Source organism: Westerdykella ornata, assembly GCF_010094085.1.
Source record: "Westerdykella ornata strain CBS 379.55 unplaced genomic scaffold EI97scaffold_32, whole genome shotgun sequence".
Classification (NCBI taxonomy): domain Eukaryota; kingdom Fungi; phylum Ascomycota; class Dothideomycetes; order Pleosporales; family Sporormiaceae; genus Westerdykella; species Westerdykella ornata.
The window spans coordinates 66,233-84,696 of NW_022986882.1; the positions used below are offsets into that span (position 1 = coordinate 66,233).

The following is an 18,464-nucleotide window of genomic DNA, read 5'->3' on the forward strand; positions in this document are numbered from 1 at the left end:
CATATGTCTAGCTCTTAGAATCCAACCATCCGAAATCACGCCGGTATATATGTATGCGTACGCCAGAGCAAAAGAGCCCCAGCATGACATGTTGGTACAAGAAGACTCTCAATGGCGCCGTTGGAAAGGACAAAAGTTGGCATGACTCCGTATGTATATGCCGGTCAAACATTAAGAAAGCACGTATTGGACAGAAAACTGCAAGTGCTAGACGGGATCCACGCAATCGAGAAAGGAGAAAAGAAAAAAGGCGACCAAAAGGTAGGGTGAAGGAGAAGGGAAGGGAAAAGGATGACGGGCTCTACTCCTCCAGACTAGAAGCCCGCCGCGAGCATAAGCCCATACCCCACGGTTATAATCACCAGGAACGACAAAAATGTCGCCGGCACACCCCTCGTCAGGAAGTGCTTAACCTCCAGGTATCGTTGTCCAGTGCGCTGGTCTTCCATCATAATGGCCGCTGCGACCGAGATGTCAGCATTCCTCCCCATCGTACAAAGTCAAGAATAAGCAGACTTACTCATGTTCGGAAACCCGCTCGTCGGCAGTCCCATTGCCGCACTCGCCATCAACACGCTCCCCATCACCAGCAAATTCGGATGCGGCTCCGACATGCTCTGCCCGACCTCCCTAACCAGGGGGAGCACAATCAATGCCGCCACCGTATGGCTGATAAACGTCGCCACCACCATGATCAACGAGGCAAACACGACAAGAACGCCGTATAAGCTCAGTCCCTCAACGTGTGAAGCAATACTGCCTGCGACAGAGTGCAAAAGGCCGGAGGAATTGACGGCTTTGCCCAGAGACAGGCCGCCGGCAGCAAGGATAATGATGGTCCAGAGAAAGTTATTGAAGTCTTCCTTTGTGAGGATGCCGGTGCCGAAGAAGGCGATGAGGGGAATGATGGCTACGACACCCATGTCTCCGAAGACAGGTTCGAGTTGGTGGCTCACGCACCAGAGGGCAATGGTCACGAGCGTGACGATGCTGATGAACCACTGGGTGGTGGAGAATTTGTCCTTGAGGGGTCGGATGGGGACGATGGTCGTGTTGCGGCCGGGTTTGAAGGATACGAGAAGGAGCAGCCAGATGACGATGATGGAGATGATGCAGACGGGAAGGGCGATGAAGAACCAGATGCCCCACGAGGGTTCGGGAGCCATGTTCTGCAACGCGATGAGGTTTTGTGGGGAGGCGATGGGGGAAGCAGCACCGCCAATATTGGAGGAGAGGGCAATGCCCAAAAGGAGGGCTTTGGTCATGTCGGAGTCGGCCGGAAGGTTGCGAAGGATGGGCTGGGTGTGTAAGTGACTGTAAGATAAAGGTGTTAAAATGACATACCTGTATAATGGAATAGCACAACACGGGCGCGGCGACGTTACTGATCCACATACTCGCAAACATGGCGACGAACATGTTGGTAACGAGGACGGTCCGCGGTTTCGTGCCTGCTTTGCTGAGGACAAACGTGGCCATCATCTTGGCGATGTTGTACTTTGAAAGAGCGGCCGCAATGGTGAAGCCTCCCAACAGAAGCATAATCACCGGCGTCCACATAGCCGCGAAGATGTAGCTAGCCGCTGCCTTGGACTCCAGTCGTTGATGAGTGGAGTCGCTTCTAACAACGCGGAGAATGACCGCTAGGAAGGGTACAAGGAGTGAGGTGACGAATAGGGGTATTGCCTAGCACAGTCAGTCCATAATCGCATGTAGCTGATCGGGGATACTCACCTCAGTAGCCCATAGCAAACTGACGAAGACAACCAGCGCCAGACAATTCTGCTGCTCCGGCTTGTCCATCAAAGGCACAAACAGGAGGACGAAGAAGACGGCCACAATGGCCACCAGGACGTAAAAAGCACTGCTGAGCAGCCACGCAGGACATTTATACTTCCCTATCGGCGTTTCCACCTCCTTCATCTCGGGCTCCGCCATATCACCTTGCAACCGCATATGGCTTGTATCGTGCTTGCGTCCCAGCAACTGTCCAACGCCGACATTGGCGGCTTGTGCCTTTCTCTCGATGCCAATCATTTCTCTCCAGACCGTATTGCGTTCCCACACAACATGTTCCCGGAGTTGAAGTCTTAGCTCTCGTTTTGCTTCGACGACATCCCCTTTTGTGCATATCCGCGAGTAGACGACTTCGACTTGGGAGATATTTTGGCTGAGGGTGTCCAAAGTGCTTTGCTTGAAGGCGTAGGCGGTGGATACGTAGTTTTCCATGTACCAGTCCTTCAGTTTGCGATCCAGAATCTTGTCGTACTTCTTCAGTACCTTGCTAAACCCGGTCTTGTTGAGTTGGATGAAGGACCGTAGTTCGCATAGCGAGACGTAGATACTGGCCGTCCTCTTCTTTAACGAGACTCCCTCGTCATATAGCGCCGAGAAGGACATGTCGTTGTAGTCGTCGAAAGCGAGGCTCGATCGTCGTTTCGGAGGGCCAAAATCCACAGACCGCGTTCGACCCTCTCTTCTCCCGTCTGGGCTTCTGGTCTCCACCAAACTCTTGGTTCTCCTTAGCGCCGACGTCTCATTCGCTTCTTCATCTGACGACGCGCCAATTTCGTCGGAGTGCCTGCTTGCCGTACTTATGGATCGATGCAAGTCATTCCCAATCTGCTTGAATATGCTCGCGCTCCTGGCTCTCCGGCCCGGTGGCATATTCTGCTGTTCGTTTTCGAAAACCTGCTGCTCGTCCTCGTAGGCCTTTTCATCTTCTAACAGCTGTTCCAGCTCGTCGTATAAATCCCGCTCCTTGATGTGATAAAACGACACGACCTTCTCGAGCTCTGCATCCAACGCACGCGAGAAGACCTTATCCGGATCTTCGGCTTGTCCGGCCAACAAGGGCGAGGCTTCCGCATCCGTGGGCTGTGGTTGTCGCTGGTTGACACGTTGCTCGAGCGTGTATATTCTGTCCGACGTTGCACCCGTTAGCTTCGGTTCTGCAAACGAGCGGGCTCACCCAACCCTTCATGGAGGAGACTAGGGATTCTTACAGTTTCTTAAGGTTGGAATAGGCAATATAATGACTACTCCAATCCGGCACCGAGTTGAACTGCAGGCTATGTGAGAACTTCATCTCGTCGGCCTCCAGAAGCCTCTGAAGCTTCTCCTTCCTCTTCTTCTCTCTTTCCTTCTCAGCCCAGCGGCGGCTTGCCTCTCCCTTGCTAGCAAACTTGTCGTAGTCCTGGAGTTCGAAGACGTCGGCGCGAGCGTCGTCCTCGTCGTCCTCGTCGGCAGTGTGGGGCGTGCCACGAAGTGAAGAGAAGAGGTCCAGGGTGAATGTTGGCAACCACAACCGCACCCGCGAGCGCTAGAAGGGAGCGAGCGAGAGCGAAAGTGGGAGCCCGAAGCGAGGTTCGACAATGACGGAACGGGTCGTGGGGTCAACGGGGTGTGAGAGTTGCTTTTCCGCATTGGAAAATAGACTAGACTAGACTTCCTGGGGAGAGGTTGGAGTGAGCGAGTGACGTCTCTCCCGGCGCAAAAGCGGCAGAGGAAGGGCCAAGAGCCGAGACACATGGCGCAGCGGTTGGACCTGCGAGCTCCTGGAAAGGAGGTTTCACGCGATCACGAGCCAACAGTGCAACATGTGTTACCTCTGCTTCTGGGCTTCGGGCATTTTGCAAAAGAGCAGCGAATAAATGGCTTTGCTGTGACATATTGTGCCCGCTCCAACTGGAGAGAATCCGCCATAAGGTTTATCGCTATCGGCGCCAAGCGGCAGAGCACAACGCTAGTCCCTTTTCGTGATGAAACTGGCGAACCAATCAAACATCACTGTGTACTCCAACTGGCAAACCCCTACGATGTTACTAATCACTCAGAGCGTACCGCCTCCTCCCACGTCCGACCGAACAACCCCCAGTACTTCCAACCCAAGTTAGAATACGTATTTTAAGAAATCTAATTAGCTATATTCTAGTTACGCTACGAGGGCACGGTGTTTAAGGCTGGTTATACTTGGAGGGAGGCGCAGAAAGGGCCAATCAGGTCAATAACCCCTACGCGCACAGTCGTGTTCAGTCGGACATGAAAAGAGGCAGTAAGACAACTCTTGTTGCTGGAATGCTGTCCATCTAACTACTGCGTTATATGCTCGCTTGTCCGAATCAACGCTCGTATAGGAGTGCAGTGCATCTAAAATCGCAAATCCCATCCAATCTGGGGTCCCAGCTTCGGCAATTCATCAGCCACGCTCTGGACGTCCTTGTCACCTCTGCCAGAGAGGCAGATGACGATATCCTGGTCCTTGTTCATCGTCTTCGCAAGCTCAACGGCGCCGTAGATGGCATGCGACGTCTCCAGAGCGGGGATGATACCCTCAAGCTGGGAGAGCAGCCGGAACCCGATGAAAGCCTGGGCATCCGTAGCAGCGATGAACTTGGCTCGATCGCTATCCTTCCAGTTGGACAGCTCAGGACCAACACCGGGGTAATCGAGGCCGGCCGAGACCGAGTGCGTGTCGCTGATCTGGCCGTGCTTGTCCTGGAGCACGTAGGTGCGCACCCCGTGAAGCACGCCCTTGGTGCCTCCCGTGAGAGTAGCGCTGTGGCGAGCAGTATCCACGCCGTCACCTCCCGCCTCCACCCCCAGAAGCTTGACGGACGGGTCGTTGGCAAAGGGGTAGAACATGCCAACAGCATTGCTACCACCGCCCACACAGGCAACCACCGCATCCGGAAGTTTGCCACGTTTCTCCTGCATCTGCTGCTTCGTCTCGTTTCCGATGATGGACTGGAAGGTGCGCACAATGGTCGGGAACGGATGAGGTCCAATGGCAGAGCCGATAATGTAGTGCGTCGTGGACAGGTTGACCACCCAAGCACGCAGAGCCTCGTTGACGGCATCGCGAAGCGTCTTGGAGCCCGCCTCAACCGCGATGACCTGAGCGCCCAAGAGCTTGATGCGGAAGACGTTGAGGGCTTGACGTCTCACATCCTCGGCGCCCATGTAGATGGTACACTTCATGCCGAACTTGGCACAGACGGTGGCGGTTGCGACACCATGCTGCCCAGCTCCAGTTTCCGCAATAATCTCCGTCTTGCCCAGTCTTCTGGCGATCAGGATCTGACCGAGGGCGTTGTTGATTTTGTGACTTCCCGTATGATTGAGATCCTCACGCTTCAACCAGATGTTCGCTCCACCAGCATGTTCCGTGAGTCGCTCGGCAAGATGTAGATGACCCGGGCGTCCCATGTAATCGTAATAGGACCGGTACTCCTCCCAGAACTTTGGGTCCGAATTGGCCTCATTGAAACCTCTTTCGAGCTCGGCGAGACAGTCCATGAGCGATTCGGGCACATACTGTCCTCCAAACTCGCCAAAACGGGCGGGAAGAACATGCTCGTCACTGAAGCCATCGGTGTTCAAGGCCTCAATCTGGTCCGCCAGTCCGGCCCCGTTGGTGTCTGCATCGGTGATGACTTTGTCAACACTCACGCCACTAGGCTCCTTAGCATCGGACAGAGTCTCCACAATGCCAACCTCGCGAGTCTGGCTCCAGGAGCTCTTGCCAGAGATCATGTCGCAGTACTTCTCCACGGCCTTGGCACCCTCACCGGGGGCAGCCTCCGCGAGGACATTGACAATTTGGCTGCCAATGACCACACCTTCCGCAATCTTTCCAACGCTCAGGAAATGGTCCCTCGTGCTAACACCGAAGCCGACGGCAGCCGGAATGTTGCCAGAGTACTTGTGGACGCGTTCGAGCAACTGGGGAAGCGCGGCATTCAGGGTTCCGGTAGCGCCAGTCACGCCCATGCGGGAAACGACGTAGATGAAGGAATCGGCAATCTTGCAGAGGACGCGCATACGGTGGTCCGAGGTGGCAGGAGCAATGAGGGGAACATAGGAGAGACTGGCGTATCGGTTAGCAGATATTCAGTGACAGGAGCCAAAGAGAAACTCACCCATAGCTGGCACAGAAGTTCCTGAAGCGCACAGCCTCCTCCGGGGGTAGATCAACGATGATGAAGCCATTGACGCCCGCCTCCTTCGCATCCTGCAGCATGCGCTCCTCGCCGTAGCTCAACAGCGGGTTGTAGTATCCCATAAGGAGAACGGGAGCCTTGAGACCCCGCTTTCTCGCATCCCGAACCATCTGAAGACATCCTTCAGTGTTGACTCCGTTCAAGAGTGCTTGCTGTAGGGTTTGTTAGGTCGAAGTATTCTCGCCGCCTCTGTATGAGTCACGTACGGTATTGGACTTCTGGATCGTCGGTCCGTCAGCAATTGGGTCGGTGAAGGGCATTCCCAATTCAATGAGGTCTGAGAAAGTTAGAGATTTGTACTGAACAAAGCCGTAGCTCAACTTGTGTACACACCTGCACCTCCGGCCTCCATGCCGAGCATGATATCTGGAGTCTCCTGGGCAGTAGGATAGCCCGCAGTCACATACGTGACAAGTGCAGACTGCAAGTCTCCTCAGAATTCTATTCATCCGCACAATGGAGAAATATGTACTTACCCTGCCCTCCTTCTTGCATTGCGCAAAGGTCTTCCTAATCGCCTCCATATTGTTGCGTCGCAATTGGTAATGCCAGAAGAGAGAAAATGATCAGGCGGAAGAGCAACAGCAAAATGTGCCTGGAGTGTGAGGAGACAGTTGGTGATAGAGGAAAAGAGAGGGGAGAGGCGAGCCGATATCGTTCTGACTCTCCAAGCCGCATGGTCGTCGAATTCGGTCGCCGACCCTCGGGAGTGGCGGGGCACTCGGGCGAGTACGGTGGACTATTGACCACCCCTCACTATGACTGTATACTAAATACTAGCCACCCGAAAGACGACCACTTGTCAATAAAGGATCCATGGTTTCTCTGACTCACCTGCTGGAGGGCATCTCGAATGTATTTCCATTGCAGATTTTTCCAATGTTTGATGACAACTCTGACTCGCCTGATGTCACCAATGGCTTCCGTGAACTGTTTCCCCTACCATGTTCTACGTGGACTTTCCTCTCGGACTAAGACAACTTAATGGTCGTTCAAGTGCCCATTCGACATCCTTAATGAGTCACGAATCGTTTCTTCCGTTCTAGGGAATCGGAAGATTGAGACCGTAAGAGAAATAACCGAATGGTTTGCAGGTGCGCAACCGATCTACAGGCGCCTCCGTGACATTATATTGCAATGCCCCTAAAGTTCTATATAGTCATGAGAACCCAGTTTTGCAAAAATCACAGGTATTGGCCAGAATGGTGGCAGAGCCTTGAATTTTGGTCCACTGAATTGGCGACGCGGACAAGATGTTGTATATCAAGACAAGCGCTTCCTAGACGTTTCTTCGATTTGGTTCGTTAACCTGTAAGGGTAACAGATGCATCGAAGCCGGCCCCGGCCCTGGTGACCCGATCCACTCTCTCTGTGCATACCACGATATGACCGTCTTAGAGAGATTGCCTTGCGTACATCCCAAGTGGCCATGCCCGCCGGTGGTGTCGCGACGGCACAAATCCTGAACTGGTCGGCCGCTTTCACCGGGTCGAGTCCACTTCTAACTCGCACCCATGACGGAAACGCAGTTCTAAAATGCAGTTGCTGCTGGAACCGCGACGGATGCCTTCATTCACCGTCAACAACTTCCTCGCCATAGTTCTCCTCTGCTTCAACATCCTCTTTTTTCTCCCCACTGGCTTTTTCTTCGGCCATTTTCTCCGTTAGGAACTTGTTTAAGTTTTCCTGCAAAGTCTTGATGCCGGATTGCATTGCACGGAGATAATCGACACGCTCATCGGTGGATGGTGAAGAGGATATTGCTGGAAGTTCAACTGCATGGTCGTAACTTTGGCAAGTCGGTGACGTATATTCGGCTTTGAGTGCAGGCATGCTGGCGATGTTTGGCTTGTCGTTTTTGGTTGATGGGAGAAAACCTTGGAGAGGTAGAGGTGAGAATTCTTGGCAAGCCTCATTGTGGCGTGTGGGCATCAGCCACATCTGGCAACTATGTTCACAGTTCCAACAGCAGCGCCTCAGCTCTCACACTTCAACGCCATTTGCCTTCATTCATTCTCGCGCACTTCCATGCTGGTCATGGGCCAATATAACACGATGTACGATTTCTAAACAGTCAGGCGACAGTACCACCTTTCCAGCGGGCCTTGTCATATAGACGTCGTAGCACACTCGATGAATCGCCCGCCATCATGTCTCCCTCCTCACCACCACCGCATACACCGACGGGGCCGCGGTCGGATCCGCTAGACCACTCCGACTCCGAGTCCGACTCTTCTCAGGTCACACTGCAGCAGCGCCGCTCTCCCTTGCCTGCCCGTGTGCCTGATTCACAGGCAGCGCACAACTACTCGCGCCCTACCCCTCCCCGCGGTGAAGCTCACCGGGGAGAGGCCCATGGCAACCAGGGCGACTTAGGTGCGCGACTTGGACACCGGCCGCGACAGCGTTCCCAGGGCTACTTCGAGCCTAACCTACCATCCAGCAGCCAGGCCAGCATGTCCAGCAACGCCCACCTCAACGCATCGCAGATTGCCGCGCAAACCGCCATGCACGGTCAGGATCGACAGCATAACAGAAAGCGCTCCACCACGATCCCGGAGCCTGGTAGTACTGGTCCGTCTGGTCAACGACAACCATCAAGCCCCCCACCGCTGCCGAGCACCCATACAGTGACATTCAAAACCAACGGCATGACATATTCCAATGGTATCGTGGGAGGAAACAGGATAGCTGCGACAACTGCAGCAAACTTGGTCTTCCCAAGAAGTCCTCTGCACTCTCCCGGTTTACCCTCTACGCAAGATCATGGTTCACCCAAGCCGGCTCAGACGGGGAACTTTGAGCCTCAGCGGCCAGTAAAAGATAAGAGCAGGCTGAATTTGTTCTCGAAGCCAAAAGCCATCAGAGTGGACAGCAAGGAAGGGGAAAAGAAAGGCTCAACACTGCCCTCTCCCGGGAAGATGGGCATTGGCATTCACAGTTCCCAGGCGCTCAATCGCATGATGATGAATCAATCCACCACCAGCTTGATTGATCCCAGCGTCAGTAGCACTCCAACGCTGTATTCCAGTGCAAATGCTTCAACATCCACTCTTGTACCAAGTCTGCCGGAGAAAGAGAAGGAGAAACACAAACACCACTTCCTCTCGCGGAAAACGCATAAACTCAAGGACAAGGACGATCACCCTCTGCCTCTTTCTTCCGCAAGCAGCACCTCTCGTCCAACAGACCCGAGTGCTCCACAACCCCTTTATTCATTTACGGTGCCAGCGTCTCCTGGGCATGCGAGTTCGTTCGCGAGCTCTGTCACCGGCTTGGACCTTCGACATGGTGCCCGCCACCTCAGGCAGAAGAAAAAGGAAGAGAAGTCTGCGGCGTACCTGGACACCACACTGGAGGCGCCATTCCGCGAAAGGAATCATTCTTTCAGCACTGAAAGGACAGAACGGCCCGCCATGTCGGGGAGTTTAGGCAGCACGACTACCGCCAGTCTTGGCCAGCCTCCCGCAACTGCGTTAACGTATTCGACCGACACTATGGCAACCATCGGCCATGCCTTCGGGATATCTGGTCTTACGCCAGATGATGCATGGCCTCTCCTCAAGGCTCGACTGTTGCATATCTTCGAAGGCGAGGATCCGCGTCCGCCGATCGAAGATTTCAATGCTCTAGTAACGGTACACATCAAACGCTGCATCCAGAAGCGCTCCCCTATCCTCATTATTGACGACTTGAACGAGCTTCTTTCGACTGGTTTCTCCTCCCTTGACCAGACGTTGCGGCATATCCCTGACGACAGACTTATTCCGCATTTGGTCGAGATGTGGCTTGTTGTCTTCACCACTATTTTACCCTTTTTACAAGCAGTCTTCCTGCCGCTCGATCTCGAGTTCAGAGGGAAAGGTATAATGCCGAGCACCGCTGCGGCGGACTTTTGGGGCGTTTTGCTTCCCGATGAGATGAACACGAAATCTCCGGAAAATAAAAATATACCCATTCTCGGTGAATTGGACGTTCGGCGGATTATTTTACTCACATTCAGAGACACCGTCATCCTGCCGCGGCACGACACTCTCATGACCATCTTCTCTCGATTATCGCTTGAGAACCTCAATGCGGGCCTTGAGTCGCCTTTACCCACTTCGCTGGACTCTGGAGCGCGTCCTGGTACGGCAGGAAGCGTGCAGGACGCGATGGGTAGCTTGAACTCCACATCGCACGGCTCCTCGGGTGGTTATCTCGAGAGCGCCATTAGCATCAACTCTTCGAGCTTCAACTCCACATCTCGCTCCCGCGCTACGTCCAATACCTCTGCTGGCTCGTTTTCTGCCCACTCGTTGCACTCGAATCCAAGCCATGGCCACAACCTTCTCCATCCGAACGCGCCGATCCCACCGGCTTTGCGTCCTCAGCCTATGGACTCGGCTAAGGTGACGGAGACTGTGGGTCGCATGTTGCAGTGCGTCAGCGTGCTGGTGAGCCTGCAGTCGGGCGATGAAGCGCAGGAGAAGATGGGCAGGTTGAACAAGGAACTCAAGTACAATTGGCTAGGACGCGGGCGGACGGGAAGACAGCGAAGAGGATTCGTGGGACCGAGGAGGGGTGGAGGGATTACGATTCCTGCGGGTGTGCCGGGCGTTGGGACATGACCGTATTTTGATAGGGTTCGGTAGCTTGGACATGGGATATAGGCGTTTGGTGGTGTCTTTGCGTTTGCAAGGCTGCTGGGAATGCGGGAATACGTTCATGTTACGCAATGTGGGATTGATATCAGGAATGGTTGGCAAGGCTAGGGAACGGTTCATGGTAGGCAACGAATTTAGGAATACCCTTTTTGCGCGCTTGGAGGTTGTTGCATTTGCTCAAGAATACTGTCCTCCTGCTGGCACTGAGTCCTACATGCCTATGACACTCACCTCTTTGCAAATGGACGCACTCTGGACTTTGTATACTCCTCTTCCCCAACACCCAAGGTGCTTCTTGAAGCCGGACAATTCCGTGACTTTACTTCGTCACGTCATACTGTGGTACATCTTCATCTTATTAACGGTCTTTAATCTCGGCCGCCAGGTGAAACACGCAATCAGGGGTTTGACATCCTTGATCAATTCCGTCCCGCGTCCCTGCATCTCCAAACGACGGATCAACGCTGAAAAGCGGGTCCATCCACCGTCAAAACGACCAACAAAGTGCGAGAACGCAAATGAGATCCGCGGAGATTTGCGGTTGGCACTGAGCCTTCCCGCTTCGCCAAAGGAAATTATTTAAATACAAAAGTACGGTAGTGGGGAAGGAGCTGTCACCGAGATGAGGCTGAGCATGCTTGTGGGTCGAAAGTTGGAAGATTGAAACATGCGAGTAGGGGAAGGGTAAGTCAATCTTAGAGAGATGACGAGAGCTTTTGTAGGATATGAGTTGTGTACGTCGAATTCGAAGGGAACCTTGGAAGACCGTCAGTTGCTATGCTGAAAAGTACACAGTATCCCTCTTCTACGGACCGAAATCACATTACTCCTTCCTCCTGCAGAAAGGGGAACTCGGATGAAGACGAGGGAATCCTGAAATGCAGCCTTTGATAGACGGTAATATATTCCAGGGTCTCTGGGCCCAATCTTCCCTTTCATGAGTCTTATCAACGCATCCCCACTTCGACCACGCCCGAATAAATAACAACTCTACTACTTGTAAAATCAAGCTTTTCCCATGACCTTGGAATCGAAATCAAACTCGGCGGCCACCCAGACTGGCAAAACCGCCTAGTCGCACGTCATACCAACAGAAGCACAAGCGTATTCCTAGGTGGATCTGCAGAGATGCGAGATTACACCCAGCACGGGTCCAGTAGTGAAGATATAAATCGTTTACCCTGCGTACTTCGCGCGCTTTCCCTTCTCTCCTCTCCTCTCCATCAGTTTATCCTACGTTGATCACAGTAGTTCACAGTGCTTTCACTGTAGTCATTCATTTATATCAACCACAAACGACCAACCCACACACTCTCTCTCCATCCATTCGAGCACGAATTCTACTTCGAATACTCTCATTACCTCAATCCCACCATCAAAATGAAATTCATCGCCCTCGCCCTCGCAACCCTCGCCGCCGGCGTCTCGGCCCATACTTCCGGTCCGTCCTTCTTCCCTCTTCCCGCTTTACTACAACTAACACCCCCCACCCCACAGAAACCTGCTCCATCGTCACCGTCACCGAAACCGAAACCTCAGGCCACACGGTCCCCGTCCCCAGTACCCCCGCCACCAGTCTCCCTCCCTATCCCATCTCCTCCTCCCCTGCTACCTCCGCTCCTTACCCCTACGTCCCTGTTCCCAGCGGCACGGGTGTGCCTCCCCTGCAGGGAACGCCGGCTCCGTCGGGCACGGGCGCGTATACGCCTGCGCCGCCGGAGTTTACGGGCGCGGCGGGGAGCGTCAAGGTGGGTGGGGTGTTGGCGGGCGTGGGTGCTGTTGCGGCGCTTTTCTTGTAGGGGGAGAGACGTCAAGGCTATGGGATGAAGTTAGCGATCGAAGAGGAGAGAAGAGGAGAGAAGAGGAGAGAAGAGGAGAGAAGAGGAGAGAAGAGGAGAGAAGAGGAGAGGCTGGCGTTTTGGTCGGGTTATGTAACCGGGATTTCGATGTGATGTAGTTAATCCCGGGAACAAGATTTCTTCAACCGAGTAACCTTATTTTCCTTCCAACATTGACGTGATCGGTTTCTCATGGTGAGATGGCCTATGCTTTTACTGTGTAACAGGTTCGAAAGAAGTTTTGCTTTCGTGTGTCCAGAGCCGAAGCCGTCCAATAACAATGATGGAAGAAGAATAATGCGGACGGTATTCACAATCCCTCTCGCATGAAGACATGAACTAGTACTCCTACATCTCGAAAATCAGCCCGGGGTATTATTACACACGTTGAACGAACTCCATGCATGAATCCACCATGTCCAGCAGAAAGCTCGACCCAACCAAACACCTTCAGCGCCAAAACAATTGCTCATGAACCCTCATTACCGGCTAACAGCGTGTTCACTTAACCTTGCTGAAGATAGTCTCAGATCCACTCTGCACGCTGATTTCCGCCGCCTTCGCCTTCACCGCATTCAGCATACTCCGCTCAAAGTCATCCCTCGCCCTGAGCACCGCTTCCACCCAACTGATCTGAACATCCGGATATTGCATCTTAACCTCTTCATACACAAACGGCACTTGACTCTTATCCGCCTCGATCAGGCGCACCAGCTCATTCACAGCGCGCCACTTATTGCGAATATCGTTGTACGCGTCCTTGAAGAACTGCCGTCGCTGCTCATCGGGCACTTCCACGGCATCGGTATACGAGTTGAAGAAATCAAAGACCGTCATGACGTCTTCCTTGATCTTGCCCGTGAAGGGATCTGCGCGACGGAACTTGGCGCCTTTGTTGCGGACGGACGAGAGGTAGTGTATGAGGAGTTCGTCGGAGAGCTCTGTGAGCAGGATCTCCTGCAAACTAGGATGAACCACTTTCATATAATCTTGCAGGTAGTCTTTGTACGTGGTTGTGATGGCGCTCATGCGTTTCTGGCTGTACCAGTGGGCTGTGAAGAATTCGCCTAGGATGGGTTTGAAGTCGGTGAGGAAGATGAGGGAGACGAAGGCGTGGATGCATGCTATGGCGAGGCCCAGGTATTCGTCTCGCAAGTTTGTGATTTGAGCGTCGATGATTTTGGTGTAGGCGGGGGAGACTTCTGGGATGATGGCGCGTTCTAAGACCGCGAGGTACGAGGGATGGTCTTCGTCGTCGTCGGCTATACAATTGATTTGGTCGTTGGCGATGGTGATAATCCAATCCTGCAAGCTTTGGAGATTGTCCTGGTCGGCGCTTGAATTGTATTTTGCTATTTCGGCGTCGAGGAGGGAATGCCACATTCGTTGGCGAGACGAGAGGACACGGAACATTGCGTCCACGACGCCCTCCACGACGTCTGTTCGTTGGCTGCTAGCAGCAACTGTGAGGTTCTCCATCAAGACTCGCCAGGAATCGCCAAGGGTCTTAGTACGGAACACGCCATTTTCGTCCGTTTCGAGCGCGCTCTCGTCTCGCTCGAGGAACTGCTTCTTGTCGTTGACTCCTATCCGGTCCATCCATTCTTCCACTGCCCTAACGATGTTCTGGCGGTACTCGCGGACAAGGTCGCTTGATCGGTTGTCAATGACATGAGGGGTGAGATCCTCTTCAGGCACTCCAAGCTTTTGCATCTTCTCGTAGTACTTGTCCGCCCAACTGATGATCGCCAGCATCTGTTGCGGCAGTAGACCCTCATCCTCAACTTGCGCGATGAGCCAGTCGTGCATCTGTTTGTGGTATATGTCGCAGTAGGTGCGGAAGATCTTCCACTTTTTCGGCATGAGTGTTTGCATGCCTACCTTGACAGTATGCAGGTTGTTGAAGAACCACTTGAAGCTCTTCTCCAGCCTGTCCGGATTCTCATGGAACTTTTCCTTGACTTCCTCAAAACGCGCCTGGCATACGTATTCAATAGCCTTGAGGAACTTCTCCTTGTACCCTCGCAGCTCCTTCGGCCCTGTTGCAATCGATTTGAACCGTGATGCTAGGTCTTTGTATTCGCGTTGTGCATCTTGTAGCGCTTTTACTTTCTTGTCTTGCTTCTCCTCCTCCTCAATGACAAGCGCCAACCTGACAACCATACCGTCGTTCCCTGACTGTACGAGTTCGATAAGGTTTATGCATGCTTCCCCAATGTGCTTGTCGAACCACTCTATTATATCGTCCAGGCGGGCGAAGTAATCCTGTACTGTAGCACCGGAGTCCAGTGTCAAGTTCTCAACGAGCTCCATGGAGCCTTCTTCAGAGTTCTTTATCTGATCCATGGCCTGGTCTCGGATATCCCGCAACTCCGTCAACCCCAAATGAATCTGCAGCAGGTTCGGCTGATTCGCCGGATCCTCGTCGTCCTGCGCGAGGAGGTATTCCAGATTCTCCAGCCGCTGAGGAAAGGCGTCGATATCCTTCTTCATCTTCTCCACCTGCTCGAAGTTCCGATGCGTTTGCGCGACCAGATTGATATGCGGGAAATCCTGTATCATGTTCTGCGCCTCGGCGCAGAGCTTGTCAATCTTCATCATCTCCTCCTTGATCTGGTTGACCGTCCTCTGCCCATCCATGATACTGTTCATGCCCGCCTGGGTCACTTCGAGCTGCTCCTTCAAGCCATGGCGCAGCTGGCTGTCAATGGCGTTCTTCTTGCGCGTGAACTCGGCTTTGAGGGCGGGGATCTTGTCCAGGTCCTCCGGATGCCGCAGCAGCTCGGCGAGCTTTGCCCTGGCGGACTCGACATCGTTCATCGTGTTCTCGGGGGTCCGGTCAAGAGGTCTGCTGCAGGAACGCTTTCAGTTTGTAGGTTGAGCTGTGGGGCTTGGCGCTCCGGCGCTTCCGCTGTTGTTCCCGCCACTTCGTCTCGAGACTCTCATTTCTTCACAAGTACCTACACCGCTGTCCTTTGAGTAGATATCGCGATCACCATGGCGGACGAGGACGTTGCCATCTACGACGAGATTGAAATCGAAGACTGCACATACGACGAAACGCTCCAGATATACCACCACCCATGTCCTTGCGGCGACCGCTTTGAAATTTCCCTGGCGGACATGCGCGACGGCGAGGATATTGCACGCTGTCCAAGTTGCAGTTTGATGATCAGGATAATATTCGATCCGGTGCGCTCACCGAGGTTTCTATTAAAACGCCTTGCTGACTTTATAATCCAGTCCGATCTCCCTGAGGAGAAGCAAGACTCGGCGCAAGGCATTGCCATCACTGCTTAGATTTGCTTCCTGGCCTTGCTTCAAATCGTACATTTTCGGACTTATGGTGGCGATCTATACTTCAGGATAGCGCAAAAGAGCATTTCATCGGCGTACGGACGGCGGGAAGAGGAATGTTTCGGGCAGGCGTAGGAAGGGGCACACAAACATGCAATATACCAATGAGTCTTTGATTGTTGTTATTGGGACAATAAAAGTGCTATATCGCGCCGTGGATTGGGACATGCCTGCCCTGCCTAGACAGATCATGTCCAACGCCTTTATGACCCCCATAATTATACAGTAGAATACCTACGAACCCGCTTCGGAAAATCACTGCGGCGCTTCATCATCCAGATCCAGGTCCACACCAAGCTCCTTCCTGATGATCTCCGTCAGGGAGGTTCCATCTCGCAGGTATATCCATTCACCCTTGCCAGCATCCTGCTTCTGGTGCAGTCCCTCGCCAACGACAACCCAGTCATACCGTTTAGGTCCGGATACAGGAGAGCTGAGCCAGATCTGCTTGTTCGGGGGTTGCTTGTTCAGGACGTAGGTGCCGGTGCCTTGCAGGGAGATTTCCATAACTCCTGCCTATACAGTACGTTAGCTGGGATTTCGTGGGTACCGTATACAGCAATCCATACCGAGTACTCTACGTCTATCTCAGGGCGAGTCTCCTGCATTTGTTCGATCTTTGCGAGGAGAGCGTCCAGGAACTCATCGGCGCGCTGGTTGTATTCGGCGCTGGAGATGTCCGTAGGAACTGTTGGGCGCTCTGAGGGTTCGCTCTCCTTCGGAACCTCGGTACCTGAAAGGACATGCGTATTCAGGTTCCGAGAGGCATGGAAGGCTCTGTATGTACCGCGCTGCCCTGGGTGAAACGGCTGTAATCTGCGGGTGATCGCTACGCTGGATGTGAAACCATTGAGCCGGCTCTGAGGTCGTATCGACTGCAATGAGCGACGGATGGCGGACGAGCCTAGACGAGATACTGATTTCGCTGACATTGTTCGTGTATGTGATGGAGATGTGAGAAACGAGGGTTGAGTTACCAGGTGGAGAGGGAGGAGCTAGGGCCAAGCCTGTGACGTCCTCTTGCTAGGGCACGTCCAGCACTCACATGCAGACCATCCGTACGAAACATCCGCCATGATAAACGCCGTTCTTGTCTTCAACAATGCCGGCCAGCCTCGGCTCACCAAATTCTATACACAGCTTGTATGCTTGGTACTCTGACTCGCTTCAGAAGGATGCTTACTCCCCTCAGGAAACCAGCGTGCAACAACGCCTAATCTCGGAGATCTTCACCCTTGTGTCGAACCGTCCGAACTCGGCATGTAACTTTCTTCCGTGAGTTTCTCCCATCGATCTGGTTCTTCAGACTGACTTCTCCAGTCTTCCGCCTCTACTCGCGAGCAGCAGCAAGTCCTCCACGCCTACCACGCCTCACAATGACACCCCATCGCTCGTCACCTATCGCCACTATGCTACGCTATACTTCATCATAATATCAACTTCTACCGAATCACCGCTCGCCCTCTTGGACCTGATCCAAGTCTTTGTGCAAGCGTTAGACGGCCTCTTCGAAAACGTTTGCGAGCTGGATCTCATCTTCAATTTCGAGACCCTACATGCGACGCTTGGCGAGCTAATCGTAGGAGGCGTGGTCGTCGAGACGCAGCTTGATAAAGTGATAGAAGGAGTAAAGGCGCAAGGACGAGTTGCAAAGAGGCCAGTTAATGAGGGCAAGTCTGGCTTAGGTTTGGGAGGATTTGGACGGGGAGAAGGGGTCTGGGCTGGAAGATGAAGTCATCGCAAAGGCCATCGTAGAGAGACGGCCAATATCTGTTTCTGGTTCACCTTTTCGGTTTCACCCAGGCATACCCAACCGCATGAAAGACAGCGTACCCATCATCGACGCGAACATCGGGCACCGTTGGTCACCCGAAGGAAGACTCCAACCCTGAAGTTGGAGGTAAGTAGAGGCCCGCCTGAACGAACAATTGTCTATACGGCGAGATATCCGACGACGTCCTTTACATGGTCGTCTCTGGTTGCTGCAAGCCATCCGCTTCCGACCCTGGCTTTCTTCTCTGCGGAAATATTACTTACTGGCGCGAATGTGGCTGAAGCGCCGCCAGAACCGGCAACCCCTACTCTATCTTGTAGCTTCATTCAATCTGCAATACAGGCGACGAAGCTTTTATGGAGTCCAAGCCGCCTGTTTTCCCTGATGTGATAGAAAACCCATCGACCCTAGATAGGAGAGGACCGCTCTTCGGCCAATCAGCGGGCTCCGGTCCGCATTACCGTGGACCCAGTAGCACCTTCGTGACCCTGTACTTGACGACCTTCCTTGAGCAATCCCACCAACGCTTTAAACCATCCGACGACTCAAAAAGCTGTACGTCCCAATGCTTCGGCGGAAAGAACACATCACTTGTCGAGGAACTCTTCGATTCTAATATCTAGCGCCCTCTAACATTCTGCAAATCCCCGTCATTCGCCAGATCGCCGCGGCAATTAATCAATCTGAACAGCCTCAATATGGAGAGCAAAGCAACCAGCCCTTCTCTGGGTTGCTTAAGGTAGATCTGGCTATACCTCACCATCTACACGTGGCCACATGCATTCGCGCAGTCTTAAACATGGTCTTCTGGAAGCCTGCAGAAGCCATCCGTGGCTTTCGACAGTTC

At 53.3% G+C, this 18,464-nt stretch overlaps 9 protein-coding genes across 9 annotated transcripts; 4 read left to right on the plus strand and 5 right to left on the minus strand.

The window, feature by feature from the left end:
* Window positions 1-314: 314 nt before the first annotated feature.
* Window positions 315-3,163, minus strand: EI97DRAFT_384648 (SPX-domain-containing protein; the record flags this gene model as incomplete). The annotated part of the gene is made up of 5 exons (XM_033795984.1): window positions 315-460; window positions 521-1,298; window positions 1,345-1,686; window positions 1,735-2,920; window positions 3,006-3,163. Coding segments are annotated over 5 exons (2,610 nt in total), but the record flags the coding sequence as incomplete, so codon positions are not given.
* Window positions 3,164-3,912: 749 nt separating this feature from the next.
* EI97DRAFT_405281 (tryptophan synthase-like protein) lies at window positions 3,913-6,969 on the minus strand. Its single transcript, XM_033796556.1, has 5 exons — window positions 6,479-6,969; window positions 6,336-6,423; window positions 6,209-6,279; window positions 5,922-6,154; window positions 3,913-5,869 (listed from the first exon to the last, which is right to left on the minus strand). Exons 1-5 carry the CDS (start codon window positions 6,524-6,526, stop codon window positions 4,150-4,152), a joined length of 2,160 nt encoding a protein of 719 aa, XP_033650439.1. The 5' UTR covers window positions 6,527-6,969; the 3' UTR covers window positions 3,913-4,149.
* A 157-nt stretch (window positions 6,970-7,126) lies between these two features.
* EI97DRAFT_194196 (uncharacterized protein) lies at window positions 7,127-8,167 on the minus strand. The gene has a single exon (XM_033793624.1). It carries the CDS (start codon window positions 7,941-7,943, stop codon window positions 7,572-7,574), a length of 372 nt encoding a protein of 123 aa, XP_033650440.1. The 5' UTR covers window positions 7,944-8,167; the 3' UTR covers window positions 7,127-7,571.
* On the plus strand, window positions 7,897-10,981 carry EI97DRAFT_436514 (HbrB-like protein). Its single transcript, XM_033799126.1, has one exon. The coding sequence runs from the start codon at window positions 8,153-8,155 to the stop codon at window positions 10,610-10,612; it is 2,460 nt and encodes an 819-aa protein (XP_033650441.1). The 5' UTR covers window positions 7,897-8,152; the 3' UTR covers window positions 10,613-10,981.
* A 1,047-nt stretch (window positions 10,982-12,028) lies between these two features.
* On the plus strand, window positions 12,029-12,447 carry EI97DRAFT_445360 (uncharacterized protein; the record flags this gene model as incomplete). Its single annotated transcript, XM_033799967.1, has 2 exons — window positions 12,029-12,089; window positions 12,146-12,447. 2 exons carry the CDS (start codon window positions 12,029-12,031, stop codon window positions 12,445-12,447), a joined length of 363 nt encoding a protein of 120 aa, XP_033650442.1.
* Window positions 12,448-12,987: 540 nt separating this feature from the next.
* EI97DRAFT_384686 (exocyst complex component Sec6) lies at window positions 12,988-15,306 on the minus strand (the record flags this gene model as incomplete). The annotated part of the gene is made up of 2 exons (XM_033795986.1): window positions 12,988-13,245; window positions 13,285-15,306. 2 exons carry the CDS (start codon window positions 15,304-15,306, stop codon window positions 12,988-12,990), a joined length of 2,280 nt encoding a protein of 759 aa, XP_033650443.1.
* A 177-nt stretch (window positions 15,307-15,483) lies between these two features.
* Window positions 15,484-15,786, plus strand: EI97DRAFT_461525 (zf-CSL-domain-containing protein; the record flags this gene model as incomplete). Its single annotated transcript, XM_033801205.1, has 2 exons — window positions 15,484-15,678; window positions 15,730-15,786. The coding sequence occupies 2 exons, from the start codon at window positions 15,484-15,486 to the stop codon at window positions 15,784-15,786; spliced, it is 252 nt and encodes an 83-aa protein (XP_033650444.1).
* A 157-nt stretch (window positions 15,787-15,943) lies between these two features.
* Window positions 15,944-16,966, minus strand: EI97DRAFT_470012 (Frataxin). Its single transcript, XM_033801742.1, has 2 exons — window positions 16,413-16,966; window positions 15,944-16,359 (listed from the first exon to the last, which is right to left on the minus strand). The coding sequence occupies exons 1-2, from the start codon at window positions 16,773-16,775 to the stop codon at window positions 16,099-16,101; spliced, it is 624 nt and encodes a 207-aa protein (XP_033650445.1). The 5' UTR covers window positions 16,776-16,966; the 3' UTR covers window positions 15,944-16,098.
* On the plus strand, window positions 16,918-17,575 carry EI97DRAFT_384799 (Adaptor protein complex sigma subunit; the record flags this gene model as incomplete). Its single annotated transcript, XM_033795993.1, has 3 exons — window positions 16,918-16,986; window positions 17,036-17,118; window positions 17,164-17,575. 3 exons carry the CDS (start codon window positions 16,918-16,920, stop codon window positions 17,573-17,575), a joined length of 564 nt encoding a protein of 187 aa, XP_033650446.1.
* Between the last annotated feature and the right edge of the window lie 889 nt (window positions 17,576-18,464).